Raw genomic sequence first — 26,005 nt, 5'->3', positions numbered from 1 at the left:
CCAAGGAAGAGAGCGATAGAAAAAATTGATTTCACTGAAAGGTTTTTTAAAGAATGGCTCTTCGAATTTTTGTGGAACCTTTATTTTTATGTTAAGAAAAGTTTAAATTGAATATTCTTCTTCTACTATAAAGAAGCTTTGGACCAATGGAAACGTTCCATAAATGATGAAAATAATTCTGCAGGAACTGTTCATAGACAGTAAAAGAAATGGACACAGCGACCCCACTGGATTCAACGGAGACAAGTGAAGTCAATTAGAAGCACACACTTCCTGGGGGTCGAGCGAACTGCGCAGACTCAAACTGAGCTTGATGACGTGGATGTCACGTGAGCAACCTGTCTGACAGTTTTAAGTCTTCTAATCACTGTGCCAAGAGAAATCTGAATCACCTACCGAATCTTGCAGAGACGGCAATCGTGAACAGGAGGACATTTTGGTATTCTGATTAATTATTTTGGCATTTTGCATAGTATTTATTTATTTTAAAATGTAACGCCAGTACGCCATATTAAGTTAATGAATAATATAAAAAAGTTATGTAAAATGATATTCAACTTGTGATATGAATTCATAAGTTTAAGGAATAACCACGATTGACGTTGAGATGTTTTTTTTTTCTTCAATTGCAAGTATAATTTCATGATAATTTCCCCCCTCCCCCGTTAATATAGATACCCCTTACCCATACTTCATTATTTAATGAAGTAGATAAATTATTTAAAGTTAGTGGATGATTGTTACTTCATGTAGTGAATACATCATACTTGCCACATACCAAATTATTTCCAATTCCTCAAAATGTTGTTGAATAATTTTTGTCCCGTTGCTTTTATGGACTCTCTATGGGCTTCTCCCTTGACTTTATGCCTCCACATCCCCCCGATAGCCTCATAGACAGTAAAAGATTGCCTGCGAGCTTCTCCTTCTGTCCATACGGTAATTTCTCTACTGTGCAACAGAGAGTCGCAGGTTATGACGCAATTGTTAGCCTATTTTTACAAAAACTGCTTCTACGGGCCATAACGTAAGATACAAGGTAATTGAGCCTTTTATACATTTTCGTGTTTCTTTAGAAATAATGAATGGATAAAAGTCTTTAAACGCCTCAGATGTAAAGTTATTCGCTGTCAAAGTGACGTCAAAATGAATGGGAGTCAATGGAATGCTAACAGCAGGTTGGGGTCCGCTAATCAACCATTGGCTAGCGGACCCCCACCTGCTGTTAGCATTCCATTGACACCCATTCAATATTTGATACAAAATGTATAAAAGGCCCCATTACCTTGTATCTTACATCGTGGCCCCATAGAAGCAGTTTTTGTAAAAATAGGCTAACTATTGTGTCATGACTTGCGACTTTCTGTCGCAGAGGAAGAGAAATTACCGTATTGGGGGGGGGGGGGGAGTCCATAGAGAGTCCATTAAAGAAACAAGACTAAATTATTCAACAACGTCTGCCAGATTTGGTGGGTGATTCAGATTTTACTTGGCACAGAGATTAGCAGACTTACAATTGTCAGACAGGTTGCTCACATGACATTTACGGCATCAAGCTTAGTTTGAGTCTGCGCAGTACGCTTGCCCCCCAGCATAAACGTGCTTCTAATTGTTCCCTTTCATAGGTCACTTCGATGCTGCGGTGACGTCACCGTATGGGAACACCCCTCGGTGTGACGAATGTCTGAAGCCCTATACCATCCCACCAATCCTATTGGCCAAATAGCGCTTGGCACCACCCCACGCATCGTATACCTAGGTGACGCACGCTATTTCGCTCAGATTTCATTTCCTTCAGGAAAGCGAATCATCTGTGCCCTAGGAATCATCTCGCGTTCTCAGTGGTTTTCTCCGAGCAGTGTTAACTCCTCTTCGCGGACGTGATGAATTTTCGGAAATGTAAGGAACCATGTACCAGGTTCATCACGAAGGGAGACTTCCATGTAAGGTGCATAGTGTGCTTGGGCTTACATCACCCACAGGCAGCACTTAGCGGCCTTTCTTCTTGCCCCCACTGTGATGGCCTGCGGCTTAGAGTACTGCGCTCGAGGGTAGAAGTGTTTTCTAGACGGCGGGTTGCGACCCATTTTGGATTTACGCCGTTTGAATCTTGCACTCAGGACGAGCAAATTCAAGATGTTAACGGTAAAGTCTATTTTGTCTCAAATTCAACCAAACAACTGGTTTGTCACGATTGATCTGAAGGATGCATATTTTCATATTCAGATCATCAAGAGACATAGGAAGTTCCTCAGATTCGCTTTAGAGGGCAAAGCGTATCAATACCGCGTTCTTCCCTTTGGCTTAGCTCTGGCTCCCTAAACTTTTTCAAAATGCATGGACCCGTTGCGGCTCCAGGGCGTTCGCGTGTTGAACTACTTAGACGATTGGCTGGTGTTAGCACAATCTCAGACTCAAGCACACTCTCACCGGGATCTTGTGCTGAATCATCTAAACAGCCTGGGTGTATGCACGAATTTCCAGAAGAGTGTTTTAATTCCCTCTCAACGGATAACCTTTCTGGGAATAGACTTGGACTCTCGCGCAATGACAGCAAAACTATCTCTCCCGCGCGCTCAGTCTATCGTGTCATGCGTGCGTCGCTTCAAAGCAGGTCGCACAGTGACGGTGAGCTTGTGCCTCAGACTTTTAGGTCTAATGGCAGCGGCATCCCTTGTAATCCGCCTGGGATTACTTCATATGCGCCCTTTTCAGTGGTGAACGAAAAGTTGAAACATTTCACCCCATTCTCTTCCGCATCGGACAATTTCAGTGACACGGAGGTGTGTTATGTCAATAAAACAGTGGATGTTAACCGAATTCTTTCTAGCTGGAGTTCGGCTGGGGGTTTGTGCTTCCCGAGAGACTGTCACGACGGACGTGTCTTTGACCGGTTGGGGGGCTGTTTGTCAAGGGCGCCCAGCTCACGGAGTGTGGACGGTGACACAAGGCAGTTTGCATATAAACAGGTTGGAATTACTGGCAGTTTTTCTAGCCCTCCAGTACTTCTCGAATCTGCTAAACGGCCGTCATGTACTGCTCAGGTCAGACAACATAGCGGTTGTCGTATCTGAATCATCAAGGAGGATTACGCTCTCCCCCCTGTGCAGGCTGGCGAGAAATATTCTTCTTTGGTCTCAGAACAGATTTCCGTCGATCCAAGCGGTTCATGTCCCCGGACGTTTGAACTTTGGAGCGGATTTGCTATCCTCCCAGACAGGATGTACTATCGCAAGCACAGGGAATGATTTGGCACCCAAGGCCAGATATATGGAAGCTGTGGGCGTGGCCTCTGAGCGGAGTGAGTTACTATGTCCTGGTCTTTCTGTTGAAACCACCGAGACTATAATGAATTCTTGAGCAGCTTCTACGAGACGCTTATATGCTTTCAAATGGAAACTGTTTACGACCTGGTGTGGAATTCGTAATATGGATCCAGTTTACTGCCCAGTGGCTTTAGTACTGGAGTTCCTTCAGGACCGTTTCTCTGATGGAGTAACGCCAGCCACTCTTAAAGTTTACGTGGCAGCCATTTCAGCTAACCACGTATATATAGATGGTGCCTCAGTGGGCCGTCATCCGCTGGTTTCTCGTTTTATACAGGGTGCGCGCAGAGATGTATAGTAACGAAGTAGAACTACTTCACTACTGTACTTAAGTACTAAAAGGCGGTATCTGTACTTTACTAGAGTATTATTTTTTTCTCCTACTTCCACTTTTACTTCGGTACATATTTTCGCTGAGTTTAATACTTTTACTCCGATATTTTTTTTATGTGCTGCATCGTTACTCGTTACAATTATAATAATGTTACGATCATTCCATTACAAACACTGCCAGAACTGTAGATGGCAGATTTGATGAAGCTGGAACATCATTAAGCGAATCAAGCGAGACTGCGCGTGCTGACTGAACTGCTGTGAAGAGAGAGATGAACACCGAGCCGAGCCAGATAATGACTCGTTCACGAGTCAAGAACCGGTTGCATCGGTTTTCGGATGACCAGTAACGTTAGTTCTTTCTGTCAGTTCGATTCAATAAACCAGTTGAAGAAAACAGTTCACCGATTCTTTTGCGCTCGATGCAATGGCGTCATTGGCGTTGACTGCACATGGGCTCATAACATTAACACAGAATCAATCACCAAAAGAAAACAGTTCGGTTCCAGACGCTCTGTGTGTCGGTTTGCTTCACGCTAAATCACACATGCGCAGTATCATCAGCTCATGGGTTCACGAATCACACGCGTCTGACACAAACGGTTCTTGACTCGTGAATGAGTCATTATCTGGCTCAGCTCGGTGTTCATCTTCAGTTCTCTCTTCACAGCAGTTCAGTCAGTGTACTGTTTGAGTCAATGAATTACTCCGGGATATTGGTTTGTTTTAACTCAGAGGGAGTGTCAGCCACATTAAACAAGTTAACAGCTTAATTCATCTGTGGATTAATGCGCATTGGAGACGCGAACTGTTTAAAACGATTCAATTCGATTTGGTGGACTGTTTCAAAAAGATCCGGTTACATCGAATGATTCGTTCGCGAACCAGATATCACAAACTGCTTTGTTTTTAACTGTCTTACAACAGACACGGAAGAGAAGACAATGCTGAATAAAGTCATAGTTTTTGCTATTTTTGGACCAAAATGTATTTTCGATGCTTCAAAAAATTCTAAATGACCCTCTGAGGTCTTAAGGGTTTGAAACAACATGAGGGTAAGTTATTAATGACATCATTTTGCAAATTGGGCTAACTAACCCTAGTAACTGTTTTTTGTTTACAAGAAGTTACAGTCAAAGGAATTGTGATTGTCCTTTAGGTTAATCATTTGAAATAGTAAAAACAATATGTTCAAACTTTTGACTACTTTCTTTAATAGCTACATAACACAATACTTCTACTTTTACTTTCAGTACTTGAGTAGTAAATATTAAAATAGACTACTTGCAAGACTTAAGTACAAAAAATGTTGAATACTTTAGTACTTCTACTTAAGTGTGGTGCTTAAAGAGCACTTCAACTTCTACTCAAGTCACTTTTTTGATAGAGCACTTGTACTTTTACTCAAGTATGGTTCTCTAGTACTTTATACATCTCTGGGTGCGCGGCGGCTGAGGCCTTTCCGCCCTGTGCGAGTTCCTTCATGGGATTTATCCATTGTGTTGCAAGGTTTATCAGGGCATCCGTTTGAGCCCTTGGAAACTATACCGGATAAAATCCTGACTCTAAAGACAGTTCTTCTTGTGGCTTTATCCTCCCTCAAGAGAGTTGGGGATTTACAGGTTCTTTCTGTTTCACCCTCGTGCATGGAATTTGCACCAGGCTCTGTGAAGGTATTGCTGCGACCCAGGCCTAATTATGTCCTTAAGGTCACTTCTAACCCTTTCCGCTTTCAACAAGTGGTCTTGGAGGCTTTACCCCCTGCAAAGGCGGGGTCAAGACTTATGTTGATCTAACAGCCCCATGGCATGAATCTGACCAGCTGTTTGTCTGTTTCGGACACAAGAATAAAGGCCATGCTGTCACAAAACAACGTATGTCCCATTGGCTGGTGGAGGCAATATCTTTAGCCTATGAGGCGCGCGGACTTGCTTCGCCCTTAGGAATTAGAGCTCATTCCACGAGAGCAGTGGCTTCTTCACAAGCTTTTCTCAGTGGATCTTCTATGGATGATATCTGTGCTGTGGCAGGATGGCTCCTGGCTCCCGGGTTCTCTCCGCTTGAGCAGATGCTTCTTTGGATCCCAGCTATCAGGTACGTCAGGCATTATGGTATAGGGTTCCCATACGGTGACGTCACCGCAGCATCGGAGTGACCCATGAAAGGGAACATCTCGGTTACGTATGTAACCACAGTTCCCTGAATAGGGAACGAGATGCTGTGGTTCCGGCCGTTCCATACCTTGATAGCATTCTTCTTCTTCAGTTCATGAAATCTAAGCGAAATAGCGCTCGACACCCAGGTATACGATGTGTACACATGCGTGGGGTGGTGCCAAGCGCTATTTGGCCAATAGGATTGGCGGGATGGTATAGGGCTTCAGACATATGTCACACCGAGGGGTGTTCCCATACGGTGACGTCACCGCAGCATCTCGTTCCCTATTCAGGGAACCGTGGTTACATACGTAACCGAGATGACTTCACTTGTCTCCGTTGAATCCAATGGGGTCGCTGTGTCCATTTTTTTTTACTGTGAATGTCAAAAACACACTTCAGGAGTCTACGGGTGACGTCACGGACACTACGTCCATGTTTTTATCAGACCTGTCAAGTATCCCGTTTTGGCCGGGAAAGTCACGTATTTTACCCTTCTTTCCCGCCGTCCTCCCGTATTAGTATTTTCCCGTAAATCTCCCGTATTTAATTTTTTTTATTTTAACCTGCGTTATTAATAAAATAATAATAATAAAAACATTCCCAATCTGAGCTCTGTCACTAGTCTCGCGATAACTGCCACCTGTAGTAGCCTGTCGCGAGGGGTGTGTGAGGTCAGGTGACATGAGTTATAACGCGGGAAAAACAACAACAACAAAAGAAAAAACCGAGACGGATGATGGATGCTACGATAAAGAGTGAAGGCACACCTGCCAAAGAACCAAAACCCATGTGTAAATACCAGGATAAATGGGACAGCGAATTTACTTTTATAAAGAATGCAAAGTCTGCAACAAATTTGTACAACAACTCACTAAAAGAGTAAAAGAAAAGTTATGTGAAATAAAAAGAAAAACTGTAAAAGAAAAGCAATATGAAATGAAAAGAATGTGTGGAATGAAAATAAAATGTAAATGTAAAGACAAGCAATGTTAAATTAACAGAAAATATGCAAATAAGCCTTTAAATAAATGCTCTTCATATATACCCTTTTGTGTTTTCATTTGGGCTATAACACCTGTCTTAAAATGTAAGGGATACTGGAGCTTTGTTGGGGTGGTGGGACTGCTCGTCATTCCTCCAGCAGAAGACCGTCAGAGCAGCCGTAGGTGCGTGCGGACTCCAATCCGGCTGGTAGCGGTAATTCACCACAAGCTGCTGGTTCGCCAGCTGCCGAAGAAAACCTGAGCAGAGACCATGTGGTGCATGCTTCCTGATACACGCGGATCCTAATGAAATGCGTATAGAGCACGTTTAGCGGATATTATGCGCGTGGATGGAGAAGATGAAATGAGAGAATAACCAAGAAGATCGTGTTTACAAGTGAGTAGATAAACGAAACGACGACTTTCCTCCGATTGACCTTCATTTATATGTTTATATATCAAACTTGATCGCCGTGAACTCAATGATTGTGATGACAAAGCGTTCTGAAATCATCATCATCATCATCATCATCATCATCATCATCCGTGTGTGTGTCGCGCTCTGTTTCTCTCACAGTGAATTGAATTTGCTGGTGTTTATTCCAGTAATTTATGGCATTAGCGCCCAGCGGAGAGGAAACAGAGCAGCTTTTGTGCCACGCAGACGGTCAAAGAAGTCTCTGTCTGAAAGCAATACGAAATAACACTCTAGCTTAATTTGTTTTAATTTTTATTATTATTTATCTTTTATTTGTGTATTTGTAAAAAAAAGAAAGAAAAGAAAAAAGAAAACCGGCTTTCTACATTCGATTCGTCTTTAACAATTCTATAATATTTCTATATCTTTATATATGTGTGTGTGTTTATATATATATATATATATATGTGTGTGTTTGTGTGTATGCCCTTATGAAAATTAACCATGGTTTTACTACAAATAAAACCAAAAAACCATGGTTACTATAGTTAAACCATGGTAATCAAAAATTAACCATGGTTTTGCTAAATTAACCATAGTTTAACCATGGTATTTGTAGTAAATCTGTGGTTATACAAATGGTAGTCAACACGCCAAAAAACCATGGGTTACTACAGTTTTACTATGGTTAAAGTAAAACTTTAACCATGGTTATTTTTCGTAAGGGATACGTATTTGCTTATTCTTGAGATAAGGGACAAAACATGTTTTTATTATTTAAAAATACATTATTTCTACATGTTTATGTTTGTAGAGAAAAGTCACAGCTAATGAACCATGGAAAGGAGCAGGTTTTGCTGAATTATTTTTTTTTTTTAACATTTATACACTTAATAAAATAATTTGTGTCAACTCCATTAGATGTTTTTAAAAGCATCATAATTTAATTTTTTTCCACCCAATAACAGTTTGAAGTCTTCAGTTATGAATCATCTAGGGAACATCTAAAGTACTTTAGGGGTTTTGTGTGTAGGACCGGTTTTGTTCCTTATCTCAAGAATCATATATAGGCCTATGTATATATATAATCACTAAAGAATTTTAAGCAGAGGAGAGACTTCTGGTAAACCACAATTTTAATATCCTGACTGACTGACTAGTGCGTATGATCTCTGTATTTTAATATGCAAAAATGTTATTGAGGAGTGGCTGTTGTAAATGAAGCAGTGCTCTCTTTAGATTCAGATGATGTTTCTGAAGAAGGGGTGGACAAGAGGAAGATTGAGAGATGTGTTTGTGTTAAATCTGTTCAGTGAGGTTTGTTTATGCTGGAATAGAGCGTCAGACAGAATATAAATGGGTCCATGACAAATAAGGGTCTCTACAATAAAGAAAAGGAGAAATCTTTCAGATTGATTGATTTTGAGGCATAGATTGTTTGCATTATACTCAAGAAGGTTTTGTTGGCTGATATAAAATTAAGCAGCATCATGAATATCAAGATTATTTGAATGCACTTTTCTTAAAGAGCATGTAATCTGATTAGTTTTGCGATCCTTCCTTGTCTTGAGTATGAAAAAGTACTACTACACACCGAAATCACTTTAGGTTTTATACTGCAAATAACAAACAACAACCATATAGCACACTTTTTGAGTACATAAACGTTCAAATGATGACATTGATAATAAAAATGAGAGGTAAAAGTTTCCCTAGTCCAGGTTTTAATGAACACGATCCTGAGTAAGCAAATCAATCACTAGCCATTATCGGTGGAAATTTTTTTCAGTTAATAAAATGACCAAGTTTTAGTAAAAAAACACCCAAGGTTTATCATCATTTTTTTTTTCAGCATAGATAATGAAATATAATTCATCCTTGTGTTCAGTTTGTGAAAAACAGTGCTGAAAATAGGATGCTTTTTAACTACATTTTTATTATTTCTTGCACTAAAACATTTTTGAATCTGCATCAATGGCTATTACAGAGAAAGTTCATAAATATTGAGATATTGCTCAATGTCAATGGATGGATATCTTGAAATACTTTAGATTTTACTTCAATATATTTCCTATCCATCCAATCATGTAAAATCCCTTTCGCCACATGTTTTGTTAAATGCAGTCAATCCAGAGAGAAACCTACTGAAGCTCTAACAGATCTTTTGAATGGAAGCACTAGACCAGTCACTAAAGAGTTAATCCATTGACATTCTCTGCATATCTGCCACCTAAGTTCCCAGCATTACCTTCCTCGTGTTACCCTCTAAAGTGACCCTATTTATCTACTCACATGCTGTTACCCTTGTGTTTCATTTCTTTGGCTCTTGTGAAGATAATTTGTGAGCTGTTGGGAACAAACTGCTTGATTTTCAAATGTGGGTCTTTCCACACATAACTGAAATAAATTGGGGGGAAAAAAACCCTACTTACGCAATAACTTCAAATATCGTTGATAGAAATAATGCTGTGTAACAGGTTTCGTTGTTGCCGGTTAAATCTATAAAATGTAGCGCCTTCAAACAGCTAGTCTAAAATACAGTACAACTGAATACAGTACTTAAGATAATTTAGTGGTTTAAACCAAGAGAAATGTAAGTAAAATTAAAATGTTTAAGAAGCTGATGAAATAAATTGAAGATAAAGAATGGATTAAGCGATTTTATTTCTCAAGAAATAATCCTGACTCTTTGAAAAACTTAAGTGTAAAAAGCATAGCATACTTACTGCAAAAAATATAGTGTGAACTGAATGTAATGTTTTTAGACACTTCAATGCATGTTAATTGCACTTAGACAAAAATATATTATAATTTAAGCAGAACTTAAATACATATTTATTTGCAATTTTATTATTCTATCTTTGAAATATGACAAGCATTTATGGTAAACTAAAACATACTTTAATGTAATTTCAGTTGAAACCTTTTGGTCATGTATTTAAACATTTGCAACTACACATTTGTAATGAAGTTGCAATTTGTGACAATTCACTTTAATTGTAATATTGAATAAAAGTTCAAATAAAAATGTACTTAACATGTGCTTCAGTTATTCAACACATCTAATTTAACTTCTTTAAATCACAATGAAAGGTTATTAAAACTAATTTAAAATGTAATTTAAAATAAAACTTTTAATTTGCCACTTTTAGAAGTGTACTTAAGAAGTGTGTTAAGTATGTTATCTGCAAGTACAGTTTTTTTAATATGCCTTTAACAGTGCATAAGTGCACATTTAATACACTAAAGTGCACTTTTAAAGAAGGCTCATTATCACAAAATATATATAGTAGTCTGTTATTATTATTTATCTTTGCATTCGTTCCAATTTAACACCATTGCGAGAGTAAACCCTCTGTAACTTGAACGCTCCTCCTACTCTCCGCTCCCCATTGCTCACAGAATGCTATGTTTGTCCACATGCACACTCACGTTTAGTGTAGTTAAACTGTTGTAGCAGAAGCAGTCATGTACCAGGCGTCTTGCTGTTTTGTGGAGGAACTGCACTGTTACCTAGATCTTTTCTGTATTTGGAGTAAATAAAGGTAAAAATGTATTTTTCTCATTCTTTTCTAGACTATAATTGAGTGTAGCAGCTTTTAGATGGTCAATGTTTGTGCTGTTTGTGATGTATTTAATGTAAAGCTAGAATTGTGTTTTAATGATTTGATGTTTTGTTTGTCAAACAGCTGCCACCCGTACAAAATGAGCCCAAGAGAAGATGCTCCTGCAGACCGGTATGTTCTTCATTCTGGATTTCATTTTTTACCTTTAAAACACAGAAGTGTCTCAAACTAAAGGATGGATGTGATCGCAGTGAAGCACAATGATATGTGACTTAGAACAAGGGTGTGGCTTGAGTTTAATTGCTCTGAAAGCACAGAGTGAGTCAACAGAACAGACTGTAATCAAGCTAATAGCTTCCCGCCATTGCCTCGAGTCATTCATTTTGTCATTATTAATTAATTCATGTATTTTTTTTAAAGGTAGGGGCTTTTGAAGCCTTTAAAGAGTCTTGAGTTTACTTTTCAAAATAAAAAAAAGCTTAAATCATGTAAAAAAAATGTCTTAAAAATTTGCAATCATCTTAAATTTGGCAATAGACAGTCAGGAGTCAATTATAAAGATTAACTCAGAGTAAATTAAGCTAAGATTTATTAAAAATGACAATGTAACCAGCTTGTAAATAGCCTGTAACCAGTGTTGCTATTGTTAAGTTAAAAGGAATAAGAAATAAAATACTGCTGCAAAGTATATATAAATATATATACATATAACTTTTCCAAAGTGTAAAGTGCAGCAACAGTTTCAGTTTTTAGACCTGCTCAGATTTCGTTATAGCATTGGACCGATCGGAATCAAGAGCAAAGGTCTGTTTAAATGCCGACGGGAGCTGCGTTTGAATTACGGTCGTTTTTTTCCTAGTTGTAGTGATGTTCAGACTCGCGTGATGCCTTTTCAAAACTTTAGAGTCAGCTGCAGGGCGGGATTTGCTCTGAACGCGGAGACTTCCGCCACTTAATATGTTTGTGTGCAAATACACGTACCGTTACACCCCTAATGTGTGTATATATATATATATATATATATATATATATATATATATAGTTCATATAAGTACAGCCATAGATGGGCTGTGTGTATTTTTATATAAATTAAAAAAATATATTCTAATAATAATAATAATAATAATTAATAGCATTAATAATAATACTGTTTTATTGTTGTAGTTTGACTCATAAGAGTATGGATAATTAAAATATTTTTTTGATCAGAAAATAGTGTGGATACATACTCAGTTCCCTGCTTTTACTCGTATATTCCTGAAGAAAAAAAAAGACATAAGAAATTAAATCTGAAATGTCATGATTTCACATGAACAGTCTGTTTACTGCTCTTCTCTCTCTTCTCTGTAGTGGCTTCTTCGTCGGGATCATATTCTTCATCCTTGGCCTGGGAACGCTGTTGCCATGGAACTTCTTCATGACGGCATCTATGGTAACGGAATGTGGAAAACATTCCAAATATGGGAGTTAAACCCAGCGCTGGTCATATGGGAATAACACAGGATGTTCTCAGAACATGTTTCTGGAACACCACAGTTGTTTCTATTTTTACAGGCACTTTAAGCTGAGAGAATTTCCCCAAGCCCTTTATTGATCTTGTTTCGATCCGAATTCTCCAATAAGTTCACTAATTAGTTTGCTACAGTAGTTGGCTAATTAAACTGATTAGAATAGAGTTTTATCTTCCATTCTCGCACTCACTATACAGGCGTAATATTATTACAGTTACAGTTCATTTTTATGAATGATAGTTAGTAGAATAGTCTTATTTGAGATGCGTTTAAGTTTAAATAACAAAACAAAATACAATTAGAATAAAGCAATAAAAAGAAAACCCCCTCACTGTAATAATTTCACTGTAAACCACTGCTTCATGAGGATTATTGCTTTTATAAAACGTTTATTCCATATATATAGCAAGGTTTCACAGAATAAAACACAGCAAATAAAGTCTAATGATATTAATAAAAACAGTATTCTTCCGCCAAACAATGGAGTTCCTCAAACAGTTGTGGTTCCAACAAAGTGGTTGCCGAGCAACACACAGAAGTAAACAAAGCTGTATGTTTGTAGAGTAATTTACAACAGCCTTAAACGTGGCTCAGCCAATCAGAATCAAGGACCGGAACTCTCTGTTTTATAAACTTCACATTTAATTATTCACATTTATATATATATATGTATATATATGTATATAGGACACCCTACTTGATAGGTCATCTGTATCGACGATCAATAAAAACCGAAATCAGTCAGTTGACCACTAGTATTGATTTTTCCTTACCATAATGTTGCGTTTGATTAAAATGTAGTGTTAAAATGGCTTGTTTATTGCTTCTAAATCATATTTGGTTCTTACAGTATTTCAACAACAGACTCAACACGTCTGAATGGAGTAATGGAACAATAACCACCAGGAAGGAGTATTATTTTGATAACTGGATGACTCTGCTGTCCCAGCTGCCTTTGCTGCTGTTCACTTTCCTCAACTCCTTTCTCTATGATTGGTGAGAACTGTGCTTTTTTTGTTTTCTTTTTTTTTCCTGGTGCACAAAAACCACGTGGACTTGACACATAGCTATGAATTCTACATTAACATTTGCAACATGTACCCGATCATTTGTGTTTCAGGATCTCAGAGAAGGTGAGGATAGCAGGCAGTCTGGTCTTCATCCTCATCCTCTTCGTCCTCACTGCTGTGCTGGTGAAGATCTCGATGGAGGAGGACCGCTTCTTCTCCGTCACCATGGCCACTGTCTGGTTCATCAATTGTTAGTGTCTAGAGAAACCTCAGCATTGTTTAGCAACACTCATATGCATATAGTATACGGTATGTGTTCAAGAATGCATTGCATTGATCAAAAGTAACAGTAAAGACAATGTTATAAAATATTTATATTTCAAATAAATACTGTTCTTTTTGACTTTTATTCATCAAAGAATCCCCCAAAAAATTTAATGTCGCAGTTTTCACAAATATGTTGTTTCTAACATTGATAATAATCAGAAATGTTTCTTGAGCAGCAAATCCTCATATTAGACTGATTTCTGAAGATCATGTGACACTGAAGACTGGAGGAATGATGCTGAAAATACAGCTTTGATCACAGAAATAAATTACATTTTACTATATACTCACATAGAAAACCATTATTTTAAATTGAAATAATATTTCACAATTTTACTGTTTTTACTGTATTTTTGATCAATTAGATGCAGCCCTGGTGAGCAGAAGAGACCATTCAAAAACACAAAAAAATCGAACCAACTCCAAAATTATCTCACTGAAAACACCCTTTTAAACGGTTTCAGAATGAATGCAGAATTACTGACATGCATAAAAATATTGTTTAATGTAGATCACCCTCATGGTGATTAGTGTGCTCATGGTATTTATGTCTGTGTGTCTCTCAGCGTTCGGGGCCGTGTTACAGGGAAGTCTGTTTGGTTTGGTGGGATTGTTGCCGCAGAGGTACAGTGCCATCTTTATGAGCGGACAGGGGCTCGGTGGGACATTTGCAGCTCTTGCAATGATCTTCGCCATCGCAAGTGAGACTCTGTGCTATTTTACTATCATTTTAGTTATTTCGTTTCTTTTTTTTTTATATTTAGGATGTGAGTAACCTCTCACGAAGTTCTGTATAGATCTGTTCACTGTGTGTGTGTGTGTGTGTGTGTGTGACAGGTGAAGCTGATAGTGAGTCTGCAGCTCTGGGTTATTTCATCACTCCGTGTGTCGGGACCCTAGTCACACTCTTCAGTTACATGCTGCTCCCAAAACTGGTCAGTGAGTGTGTGTTTAGATGTAATCCTGTCACATCTGTGCGGTTTCTTAGTCATCTGAATCTGAGACTGATCTCTGGAGTGTGTGTGTGTGCAGGAGTTTGCTAGGTTTTACCTGGACCGCAAAAGCAAGAGTTACGAGCTTGAGACGTCCAGCCGGCTGCTGCCTACAGGTGAACTTACAGTCTATAAACTCACAGATAGTGGACTGCCATGCCACCAGTTAAAAGCAATATAGACTCATTTACATGTGAAAAAGAAGTACATGTTAGCATATTTGAGATGCAATTAAGTGTCGAAAACATTACATTCAGTTCATGTTAATTGCAATTGAATGAAAATGTATTACAATTTAAATGTATATTAAATGCAGTTAGCTAGCTGAACTTAAGTATTTTTGACCAACTTAAGTACATCTTTATTTGCAATGTCATTAATACTTTGATATATTATTCTAAAATATACTTTAATGTCATTATTTTTCAAACTCTTTTGAGACTTAAAAAAAATATTTATGTCTATGGAGGCAAAGCTGAAACTTCATCAAAATAAAAGTTATAAAGAACAGTATTTATTTAAAAAGGAAATATTCTGTAACAACATACTCCACCATTCGAAAGTTTGTGGTCAGAATTTTTTTTAAAGCAACAATGTGTTAAATCCTGAAAATCCAGCTTTGATCACAGGAATAAATTAAATTTGAACAGATATTCAGATAAAAACAGATTTTAAATTGTAATAATATTTCACAATTATACTGTTTTTACTGTATCTTTGATCAAATGTAGCCTTGGTGAGCAGAAGAGACTTCTAAAGTAAAACCTTATTGATCAACTGATGTTGATGGTAATTAACTTGTGAGAATATGCAAAATATATAATATTGAATAACAAACTAAGGTTAAAATTATAATTATAAAGTATGTGCTTTACTATGTTATTCAAGTACATTCAAATAATTGTACTTTAAAACATAAAAGATGATTAAAACAATGATATAGAATGTTTTTAAGTAAAAAAAAAAGAAAGAAAAAAATCCTTTAACTATACATATTTTTGCTAAGTGTTTTAAAAGTGTGCTTAAGTGTGTTAAACAGTCATGAAAATGTCCCTTTTTAAGTCACTTAAGTGTCCTTTTATTTCATTATGTTGTTTTATATTATCTGCAAGTATGTTTTTTAGTTTAAATATACTTGTATGATTTGCAATTTGACTACAAGTGCACATTCAATGCAATTAAGCACACTTATTTTATTTTTAAGGTGACTCTGTCCCTCCAGGTGATGTTGAAGGCTGTGAGAAGACCAGTGATCTGTCTGTTGGCTCTGTGGCGAACGGGAATCCTAATAAAGGTGATAGCAGTGTGATCGAAGAGGAGGGGGTCAGACAGGCCTTCATCCCACTGCAGTCAGAAAACAAGTCAACACAGAAGAGCTCCATCCTGGAAGTCTTCAAAAAGGTGCCGTTATATTTGACCAATAACAGTCACCTTTATTTATATAACGCTTTATACAATACTGGTTGTTTCAAAGCAGCTTTACAGTGTCAAACAAGAAAATAGTGCGGAGGACAATAGAAAACAGTTCCCAGTTGAATCAGTGATGACATCAAATATCATACACCATCTGGTCTGGATACGAACTGGATCTGGCGGCTACGGTGACCTCGGAATGAGAATGAAACCGACTAATATTAGATTAGATGTAAACATGCTAGAAACATGGTTTTCAGAAGAAAGATTGCTATTAAATAGCACACCTAGGTTCCTAACTGATGATGAGGAATTAACAGAGCAGCCATCAAGTGTTGGTGTACTAGATTATTACATGTTGAGGTTTTAAGTCGGATAATTAACACCTCTGTTTTCTCAGAATTTAGCAGTTGGAAATTACTGGTTATCCAGTTGTTTTTATATCAGCTATGCATTCTGTTAGGTTTGCAAATAGGTATGTTTTGTCTGGCCACAAAGAGATATTGAGCTGAGTATCAACAGGGAAAGCGAAATCCATTTTTCCTGATGGTTTCTCCTAAGGGTAACATGTAAAGTGTGAAAAGCAACAGTCCTAGTACTGAGCCTTGAGGTACTCCATACTCCACTGATCGATGTGATATCTTATAATTCACTGCTACGAATTGACAACAGTCAGATAAATAAGAATTGATCCATGCCAATGCAATTCCACTAATGCCGACATAATTTTCTAGTCAATTCAAAAGAATGTTGTGGTCGATAGTGTCGAATGTAGTGCTAAGATTCAGTAGCACTACTAGAGAAATACAACCATGATCAATGATCAGATCAGCAGATTATTATAACTCTTGAGAGCAGACGCTATACTTTGATACAGTCTAAACCTGTATTACAGCCTGTGGTCTGTTTTGGCTGTTATAACAGTGGCTTATTGTCATCATCTCTCTCTCTCTCTCTCTCTTTCTCTTTCTCTAGATTTGGCTTATGGCGTTTTGTGTGACGTTTGTATTCACAGTTACACTGTCAGTTTTCCCTGCTGTTATTGTGGATGTGAAAACTGTGTATGGAGGAAAATGGGGTATGAAACACACAAATATTGATTACATTTGTAATTACAATGACTACCTATTCATTAAAACCCTAGCCCTTAAAGAAAATATTTATAATTTACAATAATTTACAATGTAATTTACAATATTTATAATATTTAAAATCAATGGTAGATGAATTATTTTTAAAATTATTGTTTAGCTTTAGTGCTAATAGTTTCTTTTTTTTTTGTCTAATGTTTTATCTGAGAATGAGAATTTAAAACAAGACACAACAGATGAATGAACAGATATCACCATGCTTTACCCAGTTGATTAATCACACAATGCGTTAAGACAATTGTTTTGTATTACATTTTTATGAAGGTTTTGTTAAATATTAAATTGAGGCATTATCTAATATTACATACATTTCCAGAAAAAAAAAAAAAAATATATATATATATATTCTGAACATCGATATGTCAACAAAATCAAACAAGATTTTTTCCTTTTTTCACTCCATAATTCAGAAAATACTGTCAACGTTCAGAAAATATATATTTTTTTACCATGTTTTTATCTGGTCTGGCAAAAACAATCGATTAAATCATTTCATAACATATCTCTACTTAATTTGACTTCTTATTGGCTTTTTTAACCTGATCAAACGATAAATGCTACCATCTGGTGGATCTCTAAAGAATAACACACAAAGAAGTGTTTTCAAAACCTTGCACGATTGAGCACTTTTCACTGTTGTATGTATAAGGATGTGCAGCAAAAAAAAATTATCTCGCTCTTTCTTTCAGAACGATACTTCATTCCTATTTTTTGTTTTCTCTTGTTTAACGTGATGGACTTTACTGGCAGAACTGTCACGATATTATTGAAGTGGGTGAGTGAATTATTTTAGCATTAATTCTTTCATCAGTTCACCACCAAGAGAACTGCAGATAAAAAAAACTCAAGTTGTTCAGAACCAGTGTGACGTGAATATTTGTTACTTTCTTAGAAATGTTTCTATACCTGAGTGAACGTTAATGGCACTTTGAGATATATTTCTGTTACTGAATGAAGGAGAAAGTGGCATTTTTCCACAGCCTGTGAGAAAATGTTTTCTTTTTTCATTTTATTTGTTTAATAATGTGGTTCTTGTTTCTTGGTGGAGCTTTCGTGCAGTATGTAACTTCTCCTGTGTGTTGTGTGTCTCCCGTAGCCGTCTAAAGACAGTCGGTTGTTCCCGCTGCTGGTGGTCTGTCGAGTGGTCTTCGTCCCGCTGCTCATGATGTGTAACGTACAGGAGAGACACTACATGCCTGTGCTCTTCTCCAATGACATCGTGTTTGCTACCATCATGTTGTTTTTCTCTGTGTCCAGCGGATACTTTGTGTGTCTGTCCATGACCTACGCACCACAGTGAGTACATGAGTTTCAGCACATAATGTGTACAAAAAGGCTCTCCATGGCTGCATTTATTTGATCAAAAATGCAGTAAAAACTGTAATATTGTGAAATATTATTGGCATTTAAAATAACTGTTTTTTATTGTAATTTATTTTCAAATGTATTTTATTTCTGTGATGCAAGGCTGAATTTTCAGTAGCATTTACTCTAGTCTTCAGTGTCACATGATCACCCAAGTTCACCCAAAAATGTAAATTTGCGGAAAATGTATTCACCCTCGGGTCATCCGATGTAGACGAGTTTGTTTCTTCATCAGATTTGGAGAAATTTAGCATTGCATCAGTGTCTCAGCAATGGATGCTCTGCAGTGAATGGGTGCCGTCAGAATGAGAGTGCAGCTTTTCTCTTCTAAAGACATAAACTGATGGACTGGAATGGTGTGGATTATTGTATTGTTTTTATCAGCTGTTTGGACTCTCATTCTGACGGCACCCATCCATTTCAGAGCATCCATTAATGAGACACTGATGCAATGCTACATTTCTCCAAATCTGTTCAGATTTAAAAAAAAGAAAAACCTTCAGGTCTACAGTTGGTAATCGTTAGAAATGTTGTGGTTCCTGTTCCATTAAAATGATTAAACAAGTATTTAGAAAATAGTGGTAAAGAAAAATGCACAATACTCAACTGCTCAATGCTCAATACTGTTTATTACTTACTTTCAACTTAATTTAAAGGTTGCCAATGTCAAAATTCAACATTTCCGGTTCCATTTAAATGAACTATGATGATGTTTTTTCCTATTTTCCCTTCACTGAATGTAGTGTTGCTGGAAGGCAGTAAGTAATGTAGAGTAATATTAGTCCATCGATCAGCATGTGCTTCAAAGTTGATGTTTTTACACGATCAGTGACATTTTGTGTTTGTTTTTTGGCAAAATAGTCCCTTGAGGGCTGAGACACTTGTTTATTTCCCTAAATTAATAAACTACAACCTGTTACACTTATAACCATGTATACACACTGTCCATAAAGCCCCAATTTTACAAATTATAATGCATTCCCAACCCTACTCAGGGAACCACAGATATCTCGATTCTGATTTGGGGTGAACTGTTCCTTTGAGAACACACTGCACACGTCACATGCTGATGTTTCTCTCTTCTCAGGCTTGTGGAGCCTAAAGATGCTGAGACGGCCGGTGCGTTGATGACGTTTTTTCTGGCTCTGGGTCTGTCGTTGGGAGCAGCGTTGTCGTTTCCTCTGCGTTTGCTGGCCTGACCTCATCTTCTCACTCTCACTCCTGAATCCTCGGCTCTCAGGCTCCTGCAGCGGCGCTCGGAGTCAGTCTCATCTCTTACTGTTCACACACATCAGACACAGTCATGAAGGGAAGCAGCGACATTACGCCAGTTTATTTGGCAGCTAAAAAACATGATGTACAGAATCACCATGCTGTCATAAAGGGAGAAATGAATCAAACAAACTATAAAGAAGCATTTTTTGATTATTTAAACCTAGATTTGTACTGTGTTTTACTCTTAGCATTAAACATATATACAGTATACGTACACACACACACACACATATATATATATATACCTATATATATATATATATATATATATATATATATATGTGTGTGTGTGTGTATATTGAATGTCAGGACACAGGGAACAACATAAAGTTTTGATAAAATGAAATGTCAAAAAGCAGGAAAATATTGCGTGTTTTTTTTTACTAATTTCCGTGAACAGGAGATTTTTACTGGGAAACCCTTGTATTCAGGAATTTAATTTTTGAAGGGAACATTATTATTTACATTTCTTATAATTGTGGAATATATATTACACATGTAAAATGCAGTTATATACATATCAAAGTTTCTCTGATTCTGTACTTTTCTAGGTCAACAAAAAAAAAGGGTACGACACCTACAATATGTACAAAATGTCAGATTTTCTTAGAAAAATTAGTCGCTTCAGCGTTTCAAATTATGCTGATAATGGCAAAAAAAACAAAAAAAGCAAGATAATGCATTTAGACTAGAAGACGTGTGGACGGTGATGCTCATGACATCATCAGTGTTCAAAGATTGAGGGGGTTAAAGAAAATGCATTTATTATTAGGGTCCCGCAGGCAGGACAAGAAAACAACAGAACAATTTTTCAAAACAGAAAATTAAAGCTTGACTGTGAGACCACAGTTTATAACCTGGGCTCCAGAGAAAACTTCTGTGAACCAAACCACAAAACAAAACAAGAAAGTGTATACTCTCAATTTGACGTTCCTTCCAGTATGTTTTGTAAAGGAAGGATGGAAATGAAATCAATCATCACTTTCATTCTGTATAAAGAACTGATTGGGGCGATGCAAAGATGTTCGCCAGATAATATACCGGTATATCCATTTTTTTTTTTTTTTACTTTGTGTGTGTGTGAAATTACTATAAAAGCCTGTTTGTTGTCTTTATAAAATCAAATTATTATTTGAGTGTCCTTGTGGTCAATATATATATATATTTTTTTAATTGATAACATTAAAAAGCTTCCTGAGGTACGTCTTTGTCCCTTACAGAGGTTTCTTTTCTGGCCTGTATCACAGTCCAATGTAAGTTCTTGTGATGATTGTCATGAGCTCATCTCATGTGGAAACCTGCTTTAGACTGCTGTGACCTTTCATTTCACTCATGCATATGGAGTATTAAGTTACATATTTGTGATACGTCCTGTATGCACATGTTGGGAGTGTACAAAGTGCCATATGAAATTGAGAGGTGAATTTTTTTTATAGGACCAAAATGTTACAGATCTTTTGAAAACGTTGATTGTTTTGTAGTGCTTTCAGTGTTGATTTAGAGTGATGCTTTTAATTATATATGAAATAAACACCTGTTCTATACAGTAGAATCGCCCATTCTGCATCTTCCTTCCTCCAAAAACACAAGATTCATTTACAGTCATGCGTTCAACAGACCCCACTGTATCATGTGTGTGACTCCTCGTCTGAAGAGCCAGCAGTGTGAGTGTGATCTCGTTCGTCTGTGTGGATGAAGTGGATGTTGTTATAGGTGACTGTATTCTGGGATTGTTTTTGAATCTTGAAGAACAGATATACTGAAATAAATGTCTATTCATATTTGTAATTTACACTTTTTTTCATTTTTGTTTTGCATTTTATAAAGCGATTGTCATCATGCAAGTTGCTTCAAAAAGAGATGAAATGAAAGCGATTTTTGTGTGCTGAAGGTCACTTTTATTTGTGTTTGTAGTGAAATCCAATACTGTATCAGAGGAACATGACAATATAACAAAATATATCACAGTAGTTTGTTCTACATCCAGCAGCAAACATCTCCGGTGAAGGCAATCGTTCAGAAACGTCGTTAAATGCACTGATGCTTGTTTTCTTTTCAAATAAATCATCAGTATCAGCACATTGCTCACACAACACACACACACACACACACACACACACTGCTTCTACCAATATCAAACCGTCTGTATAGTAGAAGTTTTCTTTAATAAGCAAAGGTGGTTGCTCAAATATTTAGAGCCAACAATCAGTATAAATTGTCTTGATTAAAATCAAGTGTGTGTGTGTGTGTACTCATTCAGGACTCTCACCCTATTGCCCCATCAGTATATATGTTTTTTTGCAGTGTAATACTAGGAGTATTGCTATTTCTTTTTTTTACATTTTCATTTTTATATATATAATTTTCACATTTTCTTTCCTAACAGTGGTGTGTAAAATTGAGATCCTTCAATCGTAAGGTGCTCTGTATTTTTGCTCTTTACCCACTGCTGCTATAGACAATAGACTATTCAATAAGTTTTTCCCCCCATGACTGACTACACAAAATGTCATTGATTTATTCCCTCCGTACACCACTGATGGTGAGTTTTTAACCCTTCTGTTGTGTCTTGGGTTAAACTGTTTTTTTTTCGTGTTGAAATTTTGTACATTTTCCCTTATTAAGGGACATGGATGTGTATGCAAACGTTTGACACGCAGCTGAGTTTTGGAAAGGCAGGTCAATATGAGCCTCGCTGGTTTCCTGCAGTTTGCCAAAAATCTCAGTCAAAAAACAGAAAATCTTTGTTAAAGCGTCAAACACTAAAATATATTTAAATTTATGAAATATACAACTTTTGAGTTTAATCAAAATTGAAGATTTGTCTTCTGAATTGCTCAAGGAAAATTCACTTCTTTTTTTTTTAACCAGTTGAGTTTGTGAAGTACAAAATTATGGCAACACTTTACAATAAGGTTCATTAGTTAACTACTCCAGTTAACATAAACTACACATGAACAATCAACAGCATTTATTCATCTTAGATGGTTAAATTCATCATTTACTAATGCATTATTAAAATCAAAAGTTGATAACAGTAGTTAATGCACTGTGAATTAATAATGAACGACTGTATTTTCATTAACTAACATTAACAAAAATTAATAAATACTGTAATAAATGTATTGTCCATTGTTTGTTATGTTAGCTAATACATGAACTAATGGAACCTTAGAGTAAAGTGTTACCCAAATTACAAAACCAAAAAAATGCAAAGTACAAATGGCAATAATTAGTGCACTAAATACAATATATTTTTTTTACTATTTATACTTGGAATTATTTGCAAGTGTTCAACTGCACGCAGACATGAGAAAATGTATATATTTTGGACAAACTGACCCTTAACACAATAGAAATAATGTTTTAAAAAATGTTTTGCACAGTTGATTTTTGGCAAATTGCATGGAAACCAATGGAGCTCACCCAGTTTTTTAACGCAACAGGAAAGAGATATTTGTGCATTTTCTAATTCTGAAATGATGGGAAAGTACATTATTACGGGTTGTGTCACACAGCTGTGTGCACTTTCAGCATTTTAAAGGACAAATACGTGTGTGTGTGGATCGTTTGTGCATTCTCAGCGTAGTACGGCAGATTGTAGCAGTCTGCTGGATCCTCCACAAACTAGCAGTAAACAATGCTCTCATTCGTAGTGTCTGAAACATCTACAGGACCTGTGTGTGTGTGTGTGTGTGTGTGTTCATGACAGCACAGTGAGTGTGACGGCTCCTTTGGTTTTCTTCAGGATACAGACGGCCTCCTCATGAGTGACTCCGTCCAGACTCTGGCCGTTAACAGCGATGATTTGATCCCCGCGTTTCAGACGCCCGTCCTCTGCCGCGGCCCCCTACACACACACAATAATGCATCTGTCTGTCTCGTGGCATCAGTGGATGAACACACTTGCTGTGTGAAAGCGTTACCTTGCTGAAGACGGTTTTGACGTAGATGGGAAGGTCACCGTGAGGACTGCCGAATCCACCCACGATACTGAAGCCCAGTCCGTCAGGCCCTCGCTCCAAACTGATGCTCTTACACTGCGGAGGACTGCACACACAGATGAAGAGAGTGATGTTCTGATTTTAAATCACATTATTTTATACCCATAAAAACAGGGGCATGATTAGAAAAGAAAAATATCAAAAATGCACTTTTTGACAAGAGAGGGTTCGATTAGGACATTTTTCTGACCATATATATTTCTTACCTGACATGCAATTGTATTTATTCATTCATTCATACTCATAGTTTTGCTAATGTAACCAGTTATTGACTCTCCTCATACAATGACATTGGGTGTTAACCTTAAAAACTAAAATAATAATAATAAAAAAATCAATGCATTCATAGTCAAAGATCACAAAAGTTTTGGCTGAAATCGAATGATGTTCTCGGTAAAAATGTGTGAAAATGTGAGAATTCATGGAGATCTGGATTTAAAAAGAGATAAAGTATCTGGCAACCGCAACCCTGAAAGCTTTATTAGAAATAAAGGTGACTTGAATACAGAAAGGAACTGAGATTCAGGATAAACCAACCATTATTAGTTGACTCACTAAAGCCAGTAGTAAGAGTCACATTTGGCACGTGATGAATATTATTTTATGAGGCTAAAGAGAGAGTTTTGTGCACAAACCCCAGGTCATCGTGGAAAATGCTGCTGGCTGAGAGTCCTGCTGTCTGCTCTGCTGACGGTCCAGTCACTGTTGTATCGCCAGCAACCACCTACAAAGTAATTAATACTTCAAGTATTTGTTCTTATTTTATTACTGACTGGTTACTTGTCATTTTTTATTCAATTCAAAGTTTGAAATCAAACTTGTGCTACTGCAACAAAATTCCCCAACTGTCAATTCAAACATACACTGAGTGAGCAAAAGTTCTAATGGTAATAAAACAATGTTTACGTATGAATTAAAGCCTTCATTAATCTTAATCAATGAATCAAATCTGTCACATAAATTGGTCTCTTCAGCAGATATTAGCTTACTGATTGCCACCATTGATGAACAGTATATTCTGCGGTTCTTCCCGGTTGTACCGAATATCGATACCTTTCAAAGTATCATATCGAAGTTAGAAATTCGAGTATTGTGACAAAACACATTTCATTTAAGTGCAAATAACATGCCGTTAATATTTAGAAAACATGACATTCAGTTCAAAATCAAGAGTTCAATGTATGCTTAAGGGAATGCTGTTTTTTTTCACAGTGGATATCGTGTTGTTTTCTACCTGTAGCTGAATGATTCCTGTCGTGTTCTTCAGCAGTGAAACAGCTTTATTGTGAGACATTCCCTCCGTCGAGTCTCCACAGATAGACACAATCCTGTCTCCAATCTATTACACACACAAACACACACATATTAAACCCAAGAGACTGCGATTCACAAATACACACCAGCTTCAGATGTTAAACACACACACACACACCCAAAGTTTCTGCGTCTGAGCTGCCAGGCCGCTGGGGTTCATCATGGCGATGAATATAGGCACATCACCCAGAGGACTGCCGACTCCTCCAGCGATACTGATGCCCAGAGAGTCTGACGGGCCCTGAGACACACACACACACACACACGGGAAACAATGAATGAGTCTCACAGCCTAGACACATGACCCAAAATATCTCATTTTATTGGTTGTTTAAATGGTTTATTGAAAAAAAAAATACAGACCTTTGTGAATTCCACCGTCCTGACGTCTCTATCCAGCACTGCAAGGCAAGAAGGGAAAGGTTGAAAATCAAGAATGGAGCATGAATCATAACGTTGAGCGGTTTGTTCTTACACTCGTGTGTTTTCTCGGTGTCTCCCTGTAAAGCTGCAGAGCTGGAGAGAGGAGTGACCTTCCCGCTGCCCGTCTCGCTGGTCTGAAAACACACAGATATTTCACACATCTGAGCGCATACACACCAAACAGAGATGTATAAAGTACTAGAGACCCATACTTGAGTAAAAGTACAAGCGCTCTATCAAAAAAGTGACTTGAGTAGAAGTAGAAGTGCTCTTTAAGCACCACACTTAAGTAGAAGTACTAAAGTATTCAACATTTTTTGTACTTAAGTATTGCAAGTAGTCTATTTTAAAATGTACTACTCAAGTACTGAAAGTAAAAGTAGAAGTATTGTGTTATGTAGTTATTAAAGAAAGTAGTCAAAAGTTTGAACATTT

General features: G+C 37.1%; 2 protein-coding genes across 9 annotated transcripts in view; one reads left to right on the top strand and one right to left on the bottom strand.

The window, feature by feature from the left end:
• The first annotated feature begins 6,954 nt into the window (after window positions 1-6,954).
• On the top strand, window positions 6,955-21,381 carry LOC128016418 (equilibrative nucleoside transporter 2). Of its 3 annotated transcripts, none has more exons than XM_052600907.1 (13): window positions 6,955-7,198; window positions 10,909-10,956; window positions 12,136-12,217; window positions 13,147-13,292; window positions 13,417-13,556; window positions 14,200-14,334; window positions 14,471-14,568; window positions 14,666-14,741; window positions 15,848-16,026; window positions 17,014-17,116; window positions 17,879-17,964; window positions 18,286-18,485; window positions 19,642-21,381. In XM_052600907.1, exons 2-13 carry the CDS (start codon window positions 10,925-10,927, stop codon window positions 19,751-19,753), a joined length of 1,389 nt encoding a protein of 462 aa, XP_052456867.1. In that variant the 5' UTR covers window positions 6,955-7,198; window positions 10,909-10,924; the 3' UTR covers window positions 19,754-21,381. The 3 variants fall into 3 exon arrangements, with proteins under 3 accessions (XP_052456867.1, XP_052456865.1, XP_052456866.1); XM_052600905.1 differs by having other exon boundaries at window positions 6,957-7,198; window positions 15,830-16,026; XM_052600906.1 differs by lacking the exon at window positions 6,955-7,198 and adding an exon at window positions 10,657-10,764 and having other exon boundaries at window positions 15,830-16,026.
• Window positions 21,382-21,704: 323 nt separating this feature from the next.
• Window positions 21,705-26,005, bottom strand: part of LOC128016416 (multiple PDZ domain protein) — a 77,351-nt gene continuing 73,050 nt past the window's right edge. For all 6 annotated transcript variants that reach the window (XM_052600891.1, XM_052600892.1, XM_052600893.1 and 3 more), the window contains 7 exons: window positions 25,623-25,704; window positions 25,511-25,548; window positions 25,266-25,388; window positions 25,068-25,172; window positions 24,469-24,557; window positions 23,756-23,879; window positions 21,705-23,679 (listed from right to left, as the gene is read on the bottom strand). In XM_052600891.1, coding sequence (XP_052456851.1) covers window positions 23,533-23,679; window positions 23,756-23,879; window positions 24,469-24,557; window positions 25,068-25,172; window positions 25,266-25,388; window positions 25,511-25,548; window positions 25,623-25,704 — 708 coding nt within the window. In that variant the 3' untranslated portion in view covers window positions 21,705-23,532. The remainder of the gene's footprint in view (window positions 23,680-23,755; window positions 23,880-24,468; window positions 24,558-25,067; window positions 25,173-25,265; window positions 25,389-25,510; window positions 25,549-25,622; window positions 25,705-26,005) is intronic.

Source organism: Carassius gibelio, chromosome A7 (genome assembly GCF_023724105.1).
Source record: "Carassius gibelio isolate Cgi1373 ecotype wild population from Czech Republic chromosome A7, carGib1.2-hapl.c, whole genome shotgun sequence".
NCBI classification, from domain to species: domain Eukaryota; kingdom Metazoa; phylum Chordata; class Actinopteri; order Cypriniformes; family Cyprinidae; genus Carassius; species Carassius gibelio.
Note: the sequence above shows the minus strand (reverse complement) of the source record. Positions and strands in the feature narration are given on the sequence as shown.